Raw genomic sequence first — 12,889 nt, 5'->3', positions numbered from 1 at the left:
CCAAGTCATTTTAAAAGGTATTTTTAAATTGTTTGCTTTATTTCAAATAACATTTTTTTCTCTCCCTTCTTTTGAAAAGAAAAAAGAAAAACTCAGTCCTGTTAACACACACATACACACACACGCACACATTGTGTGTGCGTGTGTGTGTGTGTGCGTGTGTATATAGTCAAAAAAAAAACAAACACCCAAGTTGGCCATGTCCAAAAGTATGTCTCTAGAGGTTGTCTTTTGCTATCCATTACCTTTTTCTGAAGATAATATTTTTCATCATTGGTTCTCTCAAGTCTTCTTTGATCATTGCATTTATTCAAGTTCATCAGTTTTTCAAAGTTCTTTGCTGTAACAGTTATTCATTTTCCTGATTATGCTTACTTTACCTATATCAGTTCATACAATTCTAAATTTTCTGGGTGTCATCCTATTTGGTTTTACTTATGCATATATTTATCTTATCTCATACATTACCTACTGTGTGCCAGGGACTGCTAAGTTTTTATAAATATTATCGCACTTCATCTTCACATTAGCCTTGGAAAAATAGGTGTTATTATTCACCTCATTTTGTGTAGTTGAAAAAAATTGAGGAAAGCAGGTTAAGTAACTTGCCCAAGATCCTATAGCTAGTAAATGTCTGAGTATAGATTTCAATTTAGGTCTTTTTGACTCTAGCCCTGATGTGGTCAGTGCCACCTTATTGCCTCTCACAGGTACTTAAATATAAATAGCATGTATTTCTTTTATTCATATATAATGATTTGTTCAGGGATACTACAGTTGATGAGCAGTACTTTTAATTTCCAGTTCTTGGTTGTTAATAAAAAGAACTATTATAAATATTTTTCTAATACAAGACTTTTTTTCCTCTTTTTTTGTCTGTTTGGATATGAACCCAGTAGTGGTTTTAGTGCATTAATGGTTCAAGGATTATTGACAGAATATTCCCTTCCAAATTGTTTACCAAATTATACATTTTTTTCTCCAAAGAATTATTCATTCTTTCTTTCAGTTGTTTATACCAATGCACAGTTCTAATGACATTGCATTAATATACTTGTTTTTCTGCATCCTTTCAACATCTCCCAATTTCTTTTCTTTAAATCAACTTTGCTAGTTTATACTTGTGGGGATGGGAAACTTCAGTTTAATCTGTATTTCTCTAATTATTGATGCTTTGGAACTCTATTGTAACTACTGCCACCACTACCACCAGAAATAGTATCTAACATTCATAAAGTACTTTACAGAGAGCTTTACAGATAACTTCTTTTGTACTCAAGAACTACCCTAATGGGGTAGGTGTTATTATTATTATTTCCATTCTACAAATGAGGAATTTGAGATAGAAAGATCATAAGTGACTTGCCTTTGATTACACAGTTATTACCTACATCTCTTGGACTAAAGTTGTAAAGAAGTTCAAAATTAAAACCAGATCCAGTGAATAGGGCACTTGACATTGGGAAGAAGTTATATTCTAGTGCCATCAATTGTTAGTTTTCTGAATAAGTCACTTATACTCTCTTGGTTTTGGTTTTGTTATTTGTAAAATGAAGATTCCTTCGTTTTTGTCGTTTCCAGAACAAAGGGTTATAGTGCTAGGGAATATGGTAAAACTGTCCATAACTGGATTTCAAATATCTCTTTTGCTTTATTTAATGATGTTTTAAATGTCTTGGAAAGAATAAAATAATCTTTAAGATATTTGTTTCAGTGGCCTACTCCAGTTTTAAAAGTGAAGTGAGCCAAAAGGAGAGAATTTTTTTTTAACTGAGAGAGACATTCTAATGCAGAAACAGATTTTTGAACATGATGTTCTAAGAGGCAGGGATAGGCTCTGAAAGCTCTGAACTGCAGAGCAGTTTCTATATGAAGAGGGAGAGGGAGAAGAAGGACTAATTCGGCCTACTTGACATTGTGTAGGATTGAATTTGAGAACTGAAAGTAATTTTAAAAATATCTTATTTTTAGAAGGCATCACAAGGTGACCAGAAGCTCTGAACAAAGATTTGATGCCCATTAGTAAAGAAACATGAATATTTTAGGTATGCAGTTTTAGATTGTTTAGGTTAAAGATAAGGCTTCTTATCTTCTACTTGGAAATTATATCTTATTTTTTAAAACTTTGCTCCATCTTTGTATATCATTATTATTCATCATAATCATGGGATTTCAGAGTTTTAAGAAGTAAAGAAATGATTTAGTGTGGTTCTTACCAAATCAGAATTTCCTTCAAAATATTGTTAACAAGAGGTTCCTACTACCTTAGATAGTCATCCTAGTACAGTATAAAGAGGACAGATCTTACTTAGCCTTAGGAGAAGCCCAGTCTAAGATTCAATCTTGAATTCTTACTCACTTTATGGTTTTTGGGCCAAGTTGAATATTATCTTTGCCTTAGTTTTCTCACTATAAAATGGGGATAAGGATAGTTCAGAGAGTTGTTAGGAAGGTAAAACTTTTGTGAAGTACTCTGCAAAATTTAAAGTTCTAGAATCAATATCAGTTATTATTCTTTATAATAATTTTTTGTTATATTTTATTGTTATATCCTCAAGCAGTAAATTTCACTTATGGATAGCTCTAATTAGAGGAAATTATTACTTGCATTTCAACTTCTTTTAAATGAAACTCCTTTATGTGGAATTACCAGTGATATTTTTTTAAAAAATTTATTCATAACTTAATCACCAAAAACAAATATCTCATTACACACAGCAGAACACAAAAGAAGTCTATATGAAACTATGAATCTCTATGTCATTCTGCTTGCTTTTTAAAAAGAAATATATAATAAATTCTACATGCTATTTTCAAAAATGTCTAATTTTTCTGTGCTTACTTATGAATTTTCTCTTGTTTTGCAAGTTTTTAAAAAATGGTATACCTTCCCTCCCCTTTCAACAACACTGTTAAACACCTCTAACTTCTCCCCTAAAGGAAAAAATGAAGAGAGAAAAAAATCAAACAAACCTTGTATCATATAAGCATAAATAAACAACACTGTTGGGAAGGCAATAAGGATTCCTACTAAGTGCAAGTTTTGTATGAAGGTCTTTATAAATATCTCACTTGATCCTCTAAACCACCCTACAAGGAAAGTACTCTTGTTATCCATGTTTTGAAGTTGAGGAAAATGAAGGAAACAGTTAACTGACTTGTCCAAGTCACATAGCTAGTGTCCGAGTTGGAATCTTTACCCAGGTCTATCCTGATTCTAGACCCTGGGTTACATCTATTGTGCATACACCTAGAAGACTTTCTTCTCCTTTACCTCACCCTTCCACTCCCCCAGCCCCCAACCCCAGGGAAAAAAAAAAGAAAAAGAAAACCTCTTAAGAAGAAAAACAAACATTGTAAAAAGCATAAAGAAGCACACAAGAATGTATTTCTGTATTTCAATGTGTGTGTATGTATATTCTTCCTTCTTTTGGCCAGTCCAGATTAGAGTGAGGTTCAAATATCAGCTTCTCCTCCTCAATCATTTCCTCCTTATTTATATAAATACTTATATAACCTAATTATGTAAAATAATCTTTCTACACTGTTTATCCCTATCAGGTTCCTTATGGGTTCCCCTGAAAACATCATTAGTGCTTGCATTGATCAAAATTTTAAGTGTGTTTCAAAAACTTATTTTTATTTTTAAAAAAAGCAACTATCCATTTAAATCAACCAAGACCTTTCTTTTCACTCCTCTACCCTAACCACCACCCCATCTTTAATTGAAACAAAATAAAAACAACCCTTTACAAACTTGTGTAATATTCTGAGTTTATCATGTCTTGCTCAGGAAGTAGTTGGCAGTATGTTTTATCATCAGTCCTCTGGTCATTACACTGATAAAATTGTAGCATAATTATATTTCATTATATTTATATACTGTCACTTGTTCATCTATTCTCCACCATTCCCATATTTTGTCATCTTAAAAAGAACTTTAAATATTTTTGTATATAATTAGTTTATTTTGTTTAGGACTAATTCCCTTCCTTAATTTACCCTTCCTCTAGTTCCCCCTCCCTCTGCTCTTTCCTTGTTATTTTCCTGTTGAGTGAAATATATTTCTATACTTGCATGTATATCTGTGTGTATGTGCGTGTATGTTTGTGTGTATTCAGCTGCTCCACCCCAACCTTTTCCTCTTTATTGTATATTTATATAACCTGATTATGTGATATATTTTTCCTATCTTTTCCTTTTCTTCCCATAGCATTTTCCTTTCATTTATAAAAAAAAATAATCATCAAGACATAACAGAACCACTTCCAGACCATGAATAATTTTGTCAGCATAAACCCAAATGATGTTGTTATCATCTCCCCTTTTTTGAATATAAGCAAAAATTGTTTAATCCTTTATTACTATTCATTTTTGTTCCTCTTTTTATGTTTCTCTTTTTGCTTGAACTTCAGAATTTCTCAGCAACTCTGGTCTTTTCATCTTGAATATTTGTCATTTTATCCAACATTATATTCCATTTTGCAGGTTAAGTTATTCTTAGTTCTAAGCCTATTTTTGACTTCTAGAAGTTCTCCACTGTTTTCTCATAGCAACCACTAGAGTGTAATTTATAATTTGTAATTTTCAGCAATTCCCTTGATATCTTTTATCCCTTTATTGTATTCTTTTATTTTTCCCTTTATTTTTCCAGATAGATTTTGTTATTATTTTTTTCTAGCGCTGTAAAATATTTTGGGGTATTTTGATTGGTTTGGAACTAGATAATTAGATTGATTTAGATTAAATTGTCATTTTTTTAAATATTAGGTCAACCTACCCATGAGCAACTGATATTTTTTCAGTTGTTTATATATGACTTTATTTGTGTGAAAAGTGTTTTGTAATTTTATTCACAACGTACCTGAGTTTGTCTTAACAGATAGACTTCCAAATATTTTATATTGTCTATAGTTGTTTTGAATGAAATTTCTCTTTCTGTCTCTTGCTGCTGGGCTTTGTTGGTAATGTATAGAAATGCTGATGATTTATGTGAGTTTATTTAATATCCTGCAACTTTGCTAGAATTGATAATTGTTTCAAGAAATTCTCTTGTGGATTCTCTAGTATTCTCTTAAGTATGCCATCATATCATCTGCAAAGAGTGATAGTTTTGCTTCCTTATTGCCATTTCTAATTCCCTTAATTTTTTTCTTCTTTTATTGCTAAAGTTAACATTTCTATTGACTAATAGTGGTGATAACAGACAGCCTTATTTCAACCCTTATAAGCTTCTAGCTTATTTATCCCTATTGCATATGATGCTTTCTGATGGTTTTAGATAGGTATTATTTATAATTTTCTGGGTCCAATGGCCAGATGTGAAGCAGGATGACTGGAGATGGCCCTAAGTTGTGAGGCAATCAGGGTTAAGTGACTTGTCCAAGATCATATAGCTAATAAATATCAAGAGTCTGAGGCCAGATTTGACCTTAGCTCTAGGAATGGTGTTCTGTTCACTGCACCTCCTTCGCTACCCTGGCTCTGGAGGAGAAAGTGAGACTGGTGACTTAGCACAGCGCCCCCTCACTCAAATTTAATTCACTTTCTTATCATGACATCACCTTCCTAATGTCATGGTCTTATTTGTGAACAAAGGATAAATATCATTATCATTTTAAGGAAAAATCCATTTATACCTATTATCTTATGTTTTTAATAAGAATGGATACTGTATTTTATGTAATGCTTTTCCAACATCTGTTAACATAATCATATGATTCTGATAGTTTTTTATTGATATGTTCAATCATATTGATACTTTTTCTAATATTGAACCAACCCTTCATTCCCAGTATAAATCCCACCTGGTCAAAATATATTATCCTGGTGATAACTTGATATAATCGCTTTGCTAATATTTTATTTATAATTTTTACATCAATATCAGGGAAATTGGTCTACAGTTTTCTTTCTCAGTTTTGGTTCTTCCTGTTTTAGTATCAGCACCATATTTGTGTCATAAATAGTTTATATATTATTGGAATTAATTGTTCTTTAAATGTTTGGTAGAATTCACTTGTGAATCCATTTGACCCTGTAGATTTTTTTCTTAGGGAGTCCACTAATGACTTATTCAATTTCATTTTCTGAAATGGGGTTATTTAAGTATTTATTCTTATACTTATCTGAACAATTTGTATTTTTGTAAATATTCATCTATGTAATTTTATCCCATTTGGAATTTTCTTGACAAAGATACTGTAGTGGTTTTCCAAAAGTCAAGTAGATGATTTTGTTTAGTTCTGATTTAGTTCAGGAGGTAACAGAAAGTTTACTGAATAGCAGAAAAACATGATCGGAACTTTTCTTTAGGAAGATTAGTTGACATCCAGGTAAATTATTGTGAATTTACTCTGGGGTAAACAGTGGATGGAAGATGAAACTGAAGGCTTTTGTTAGGTATAAGGTAATGATATTCTGTATCGGATAGACCTACTACAGAGGTACAGTCAACAAGTCTTGACATGTGGTGGGTGAAAGTGAAGAGAGGAGAATAATTACCTACCTGGAGCAGCCAGGTGGAGCAGTGGATAGAGCACCACCCCTGGAGTCAGGAGTACCTGGGGTCAAATTTGACCAGGCACTTAATACTTATTTAGCTGTGTGACCTTGGGTAAGTCACTTAGCTGAATTGCCTTGCAAAAACAAAAAAGAATAATACTTAACCATTGAAATCTATCTCACCCTATAAGAAAGTAAGAGGAAAGGGGAAGAAGAGGGAGATGGAAGGGAGGGCAGATTGGAGGAGGGGCTACTAAAGAGGCAAAACACTTTTGAGAAAGGACAGGGTAAAAGGAGAGAGAGAGAATAGAGTAAATGGGGACAGGGAAGAGGATGGAGGGAAATGCAGTTAGGAAGTGTAAGTGTAAAATTTTTGAAGCAAATTTGTCTGATAAAGGCCTCATTTCTCAAACATAAGAGAACCAAGTCAAATTTAAGAGCCATTCCCCAATTGATAAATAATCAAAGATATGAACAGTTTCATATGAGATTATCAATGCTATATTGAGCCATGTTAAAAAAAATTTTCGATTCAATATAGAATACGAAAAGGACAGAAAAGGAAATGACAAATATTGGAAGAGATGTAGGGAAAGTGAGACATTAATGCACTATTGGTGGATTTGTGAACTGATTCAGTCATTCTGTAGAGCATTTGGAACTATAAAAACAAGCCTATCCTTTGAGCAAGCTCCACCACTACCAAGTCAATGTTCCAAAAGAGATGAAAAATAAAAAGGTAAGGATATATATGTACATGGATATTTATAGTAGTTCTTTTCTGGTGGCAAGGAATTGGAAATTGAGGCGATGACCTCCAGTTGGAGAATGGCTGAACAAATTGTGGCATGTGATTATGATGGAATGCTGTTTGAGTATAAGAAATGATGATCAGGGTGTTCTCAGAAAAAAATTTTCATGAACTGATATAAAGTGAAATGTACCCTTTACAAAATAACAAAATATTGTAGGATGATCAACTGTGAATGATAGCTTTTCTCAATACTGTGATCTAAGACAGCTCTGAAGGACTTATAATAAATACCATCCATCCCCAGAGAAAGAGTTTAATAATGACTGAATGCAGATTGAAGAATACTTTTTTTTCCCTTGAGGCTTCTTTTTGGGGGGGATAGGGTCTATTTTTTTTTATAACATAGCTATTATGGAAATGTTATGCATAACTAACCATTTATAATTGATAACAAATTGCTTTTTTTCTCAGTGAAAAGGGATGGGGTGGAAGGAAGGAAAATAATTTGGAACTCAATTTTAAAAGCGAATGTTAAAAGTGGTTTCAACATATAATGAGGAAAAATAAAATACTTTATAAATTAAAAAAAAAGACTATTACCTACCCTGTTGAGTAACTAAGAGAGATTGGTTATTCACCTGACAGTAAAAGGGAAGTTAGAATAAGGAGACCATTTTGATGGGAAAATAATGAAAATGAATTTAGATATGTTGAGTTTAAAATACCTTCCACCTTTTTTTGCTTTTTCTTTTAGTTTTGAATTTTTATTTTTAAATAAATTAATAGATTTCTTCTTAAATATTATGATCATTTTTCAAGAAATTATTTTTTGTTAAATTACTGTAATTTAAGCAGTTCAACCCATGTCCAAATGATTTTTTTTATTTACTCATGTATAAAATTTTTAGCAGTTGAATTGTAACATTACTGATCTGGAGCTGGAAGGGACTTCAGAAATTATCTAGTCCAGCTCTGTGATTTTACCTAAGTAAGATTAATTGCCTTTCCCATTATCAGTAACATTAAGAGAAATTGTTTTAGGATTTAAACCTTTGACTCTAGAAAAGTTTTTTTTTAATTTTTAAAGAAATACTACTTTAATATGCATGTGCTAATTTTGGAAATTTTTTTAGGGTACTTTTCCTCATGGAATTGACATTTTGACTACAGCTGACTATTTTGCCGTTGGTAACCAATCTAATTGCTTCCTTAATATAAGGTAAGTTTGTATGATTTTTTTCACTTAAAATTATAAAGTCATTGTGTTTGTGACTTAATGGTTAAAATTGTTTTTTAACAGTCTTTTCATTACATTAATAATTATGTAAAAGATAATGGATAATATACTAGAAAAGAATGTTTCATTCTTTTTTAAAAAAAATTTAATCTGTAAAAAATCTTATCCCTTACTTTTATCCCCAATTGCAAATGAAAGAAAAATACTTTTTTATAGACAGATAGAGTAAAGAAAGGCAAATTTCTTTGTTAATCATATTAAACAAAGTCTCATTCTGTACTTTAATTCCTTCATCTCTCTTTCATATCTCAACATGATTCTTACCCCTGCCTTTTTCCCCTTCAATTAAAGCATCATAAATTCTGCTCTAGTTCCTTATTTTAACTGTGTCTTTCTGTTTCAGATATGTTTCTTGTAAGTAACATATTGTTGGATTTAGTTTCTAATCTTTTCTGTTATACACTTAAATTTTATGGGTGAATTTACCCCTTTTACATTTTCATTATTACTATGCGTTTTCTTTTTGCTTTTTTTTTCTTTTTATCCTTCTCTCTCTCTTTTTCATCCTTTCCCCCTTCAAAAGTCTGGTTTGCTTCCAACCACTGCCACCTTTAATCTGCCCCCAGCCCTCAATCTTCTTTTATCCCATTCCCCTCTATAGATTTCTATATCTGAATTGAATGTATATCCTATTCCCTCTTTGAATCAATTCCAGTGAGAGTGAGGTCTTGTCAGTTGGTCTTCTAAGTTTTCTTGGGCTTGAAAAACATTTCACTCTGACCTTTTGTTGTTGTCTTTGCCAATCCAGAATTCCAGTTGACTGGATAGTTGTAGTTGTTGGGAGGGGAATGGTGAAAGAGTTCATCTAGATTGCTACCTCTGCCCTGTCATCTTGCCTCATCTCTAATCAGATGTTTATAATTTTTATTTTTAACAAATATTCAAAGTAATGGAAACTTTTCAGTAACTCATTCAATCAGTTATTGTTTATAAAGCCCCTGCTATATGCCAGGCACTATATGGTAGGAATAAAAGTACAAAATCAGTCAAGCCCTGGGGATAAAAAGAAGAGGGAAAAAATATTCCTTGCCCTCAAGAAACTCACATTTCAGTGAGTGAAACAAAAAGCAAACAACTCTAAATATATATATAGCTTAAATTAGAATTAATTTCAATGAGAAGATACCAGCAGTAGAAGGAACTGAGAATGACCTCTTACAGAAAGTAGGATTTGAGTAGAATCTTGAAAGAAATCTGAAATGAAACAATCTCTATACCTCATAAGCTTACATGGTAATGGGTGAGACAGGCAGCATATATACATATACACCCTGCATAAATATGATAATGCATTTATTAATATACATGCAAAGTAGTTAAATACAATGTAGCAGCTGATGGGATCAGTAAGTTCTACATATAGAAGAGGGCATCTGAATTGCATTTTATTTTTTTGGTTTTTTTGCAAGGCAGTTGGGGTTAAATGACTTGCCCAAGGCCACACAGCTAGGTAATTATTAAGTGTCTGAGGCTAAATTTGAATTCAGGTCCTCCTGATTCCAGGGCTGGTGCTCTATTCACTGCGCCACCTAGCTGCCCCCTGAATTTCATTTTAAAGAGAAAGAGGGGTTCTTTGAGGCAAAGATAAGAAGAGGGCACATTCCATTTCTGAAAGAGGATCATTGAAAAGGCTGTCAAGAAGTAGTGTGTCATGAGTTTCAGAATAGAAAAATGACCAATATAGTTGGATTGTAAACTGGAAGAGAGGTTTGAAAAGTAGTTTTGACCAGCTTGTATAGGACTTTAAAAATTAAATGTATTAAAAGCTAGTACATATTTTATACCAGAGGCAATAAGAAGTCACTGGAATTGTATGAATAGTATTATATGAACTGATGCAAGGTGAAGTAAACAGAATCAATCAATGTACACAATGACTAAAACAATATAAATATAAGTGAAAAAAATAGAATACTATTATTATCCATATTCCTTTGTAATATGATTAGAAGTATGGAATTAACACTTTCATTCTTACATTTTTCCTTATTAGCTTATAATTGTAGACCTTTTGTTCCTCTCAGTGAAGTTTTATTACTTTGTCTACCTTTTTAAAGAGCTTAGTAGTTTGTTTGATATAGAAGTAAATCTACAAATTTATTTAGCTTGTTGTTGTTCAGTCTCTCATTCATATTTTTCTCTTTGTGACCCCACAGAACATAATGCACCAGGTCCTTTTATTCTCCTTTCTCTCAAAAGTCTATCCAAATTCATGTTTGTTGTTTCCATAACACTATTTATCCATCTCATCCTTTGTCATACCCTTTTCCTTTTGCCTTCAGTCTTTTCCAACATCATGATCTTTTCTAGGAGACATATCTTTTTTATGTGGCCAAAATATTTAATTAAGTATTGACTGATTTGCTCCTCCTGTCCAAGAGACTTCTAAAGACTTCCCCTGCAGTACAATTCCAAAGTGTTTATTCTGTGATGCTTAACTTTTCTTATAGTCCAACTTTTTTTTTTTAAGTCCAACTTTTACATCATAAATTGCCACTGGAAAAACTACAGCTTTGACTATAAACACCATTGTTAGCATGGTAATATCTCTGCTTTTTAATATACTGCCCAGATTTGCCATAGCCTTCCTTTCAGGGAGCAAGTGTTTTAATTTCATAATTGCAACCACTATATGCAGTAATTTTTGAGCCCAAAAATATAAAATCTAACTCTGCTTCCATTTCATCTTCCTCTATTTGCCAGGAAGTGATGGGACCAGTTGCCAAGATCCTAGTTTTTTTTTATGTTACGCTTTAAGTCAGCTTTTACACTCTCCTCTTTCACTTTTATCAAAAGGTTCCATCATCTGCATATCTGAGATTGTTTCTATTTCTCTCAGCAACCTTAATTCTAGTTTTTTATTCATCTAGCGTGGTATTTTGCATGATGTACTTTACATAGAAGTTAAATAAATAAAGGAGGACCTAAAATCAAATCTGGTCTCAGATACTTGCCAACTGTTTGACCCTGAGCTATTTCTCTATTGTGTCACCTAAATGAATCAACACTTTTTGTTAAAATAAGGATTATAAATGAATTATATGCTCATTAATTTGAGAATAATTATGGCATATTAATATAATAGAATAATATTGCTGGAAGAAATGATGAAAGAATTTGCATCACAGAAACCTGGGTAGACTTGAACTTATGAAGACTAAAATGAGCAGAACCAAGAGAACACTACATGTATTCAGTGACTTTCATAATGTTAAGGAAAGCAGCTTTTAAATATTTAAATACTTAGGATATTTAGATACTTTAATCAGTGCTATGTCTTAAAATTAGAAGCTTGATGAGGAAGCATATTTCCCCTCTCTAGGTTTAGAGGTGATGGATTGTAGATGTCTGATGACATACATTTACAGATATTGACAATGTCTGGATTTGTTTTACTTGACTATAGATATTTGTTACACAAAGAACTATTTTTTATTTTGGAGATACAGTTATAGGATCAGGCTGGTGACAGGATCTGATAATCATTCAGGAAAAAAAAAAAGATAGAAGACAGCCAAAGGAAATTTAGAAGCCATCCCAGTCCCAAAAAGAAGTTTTTTTTGTTATTCTGTTAAATATAACATGCACCTAAATCTGCTAATAGTTCAATTTTATATTCAGTCTTTTTCTTAATTTCATAATTTTTTTTAAAAAGCATCATAAATAAAAGAATGGGGTAAAAACCGTCACCATACCCTATTTCTAGTTTCAGCACTGAAATTTGTTAACAGTTATGACTCTGAGCAGGCCCAAGTTTCCTCATCTGTGTATAATGGGGACAATCATTCTCCTTTCTTGACCCATCTGGGTGTTGTGAGGTTCAGATGAGATAATGTATTTGAACTTACTTTGTAAACTATTAAACTCAGAGATGAAGGTTGGTGATGTTGTTATCTGGCATTTATCACCTTTAACATTCCTTGCTTTTTTTCCCTTCCTTTTGCCTGCAGGTTAGAAATAGTGTTCTTCCATTTTCTATTAAGAAGGGGGTGTGGTTGAGTTTACCTTACTTTAGGTGGGAATTGGGTAGTAGTAGGTGTTATACTTTCCTCTCACCCTCTACTGCTGTTGTTGGGCAGGAATCAGAAGTGAGGTTCAGGGTGAAAGTAAAAATCATTTGGTGCTATCTGCTTGTTTGCTATTCAGCAGGGGCCTGAGAGTATATAGTTAGAGATCAAGGGTATTTGCTCAGCTGCTTATGTATGCAATATATTTTTGATAGCTGAGAAGAATTTTTTAAGCATGAATAGATTGATTTATTATAATATCAGATAAAAGTTTTTCTATGATACATTTACAAGTTTTCCTCAAGTTTTTAGCAACTGATTCCTTGA

The 12,889-nt window shown here is 32.3% G+C and overlaps 1 protein-coding gene across 1 annotated transcript in view; it reads left to right on the top strand.

Moving 5' to 3' along the window:
* The window catches only part of TBCD (tubulin folding cofactor D), a 401,955-nt gene that overhangs the window by 200,656 nt on the left and 188,410 nt on the right, over positions 1 to 12,889 (top strand). Inside the window, exon 18 of the mRNA XM_074225195.1 lies at positions 8,392 to 8,477. Coding sequence (XP_074081296.1) covers positions 8,392 to 8,477 — 86 coding nt within the window. The remainder of the gene's footprint in view (positions 1 to 8,391; positions 8,478 to 12,889) is intronic.

Source organism: Macrotis lagotis, chromosome 2 (assembly GCF_037893015.1).
Source record: "Macrotis lagotis isolate mMagLag1 chromosome 2, bilby.v1.9.chrom.fasta, whole genome shotgun sequence".
NCBI lineage: Eukaryota > Metazoa > Chordata > Mammalia > Peramelemorphia > Peramelidae > Macrotis > Macrotis lagotis.
The sequence above is the reverse complement of the archived record's forward strand: the minus strand, read 5'-3'. Positions and strand labels throughout refer to the sequence as shown.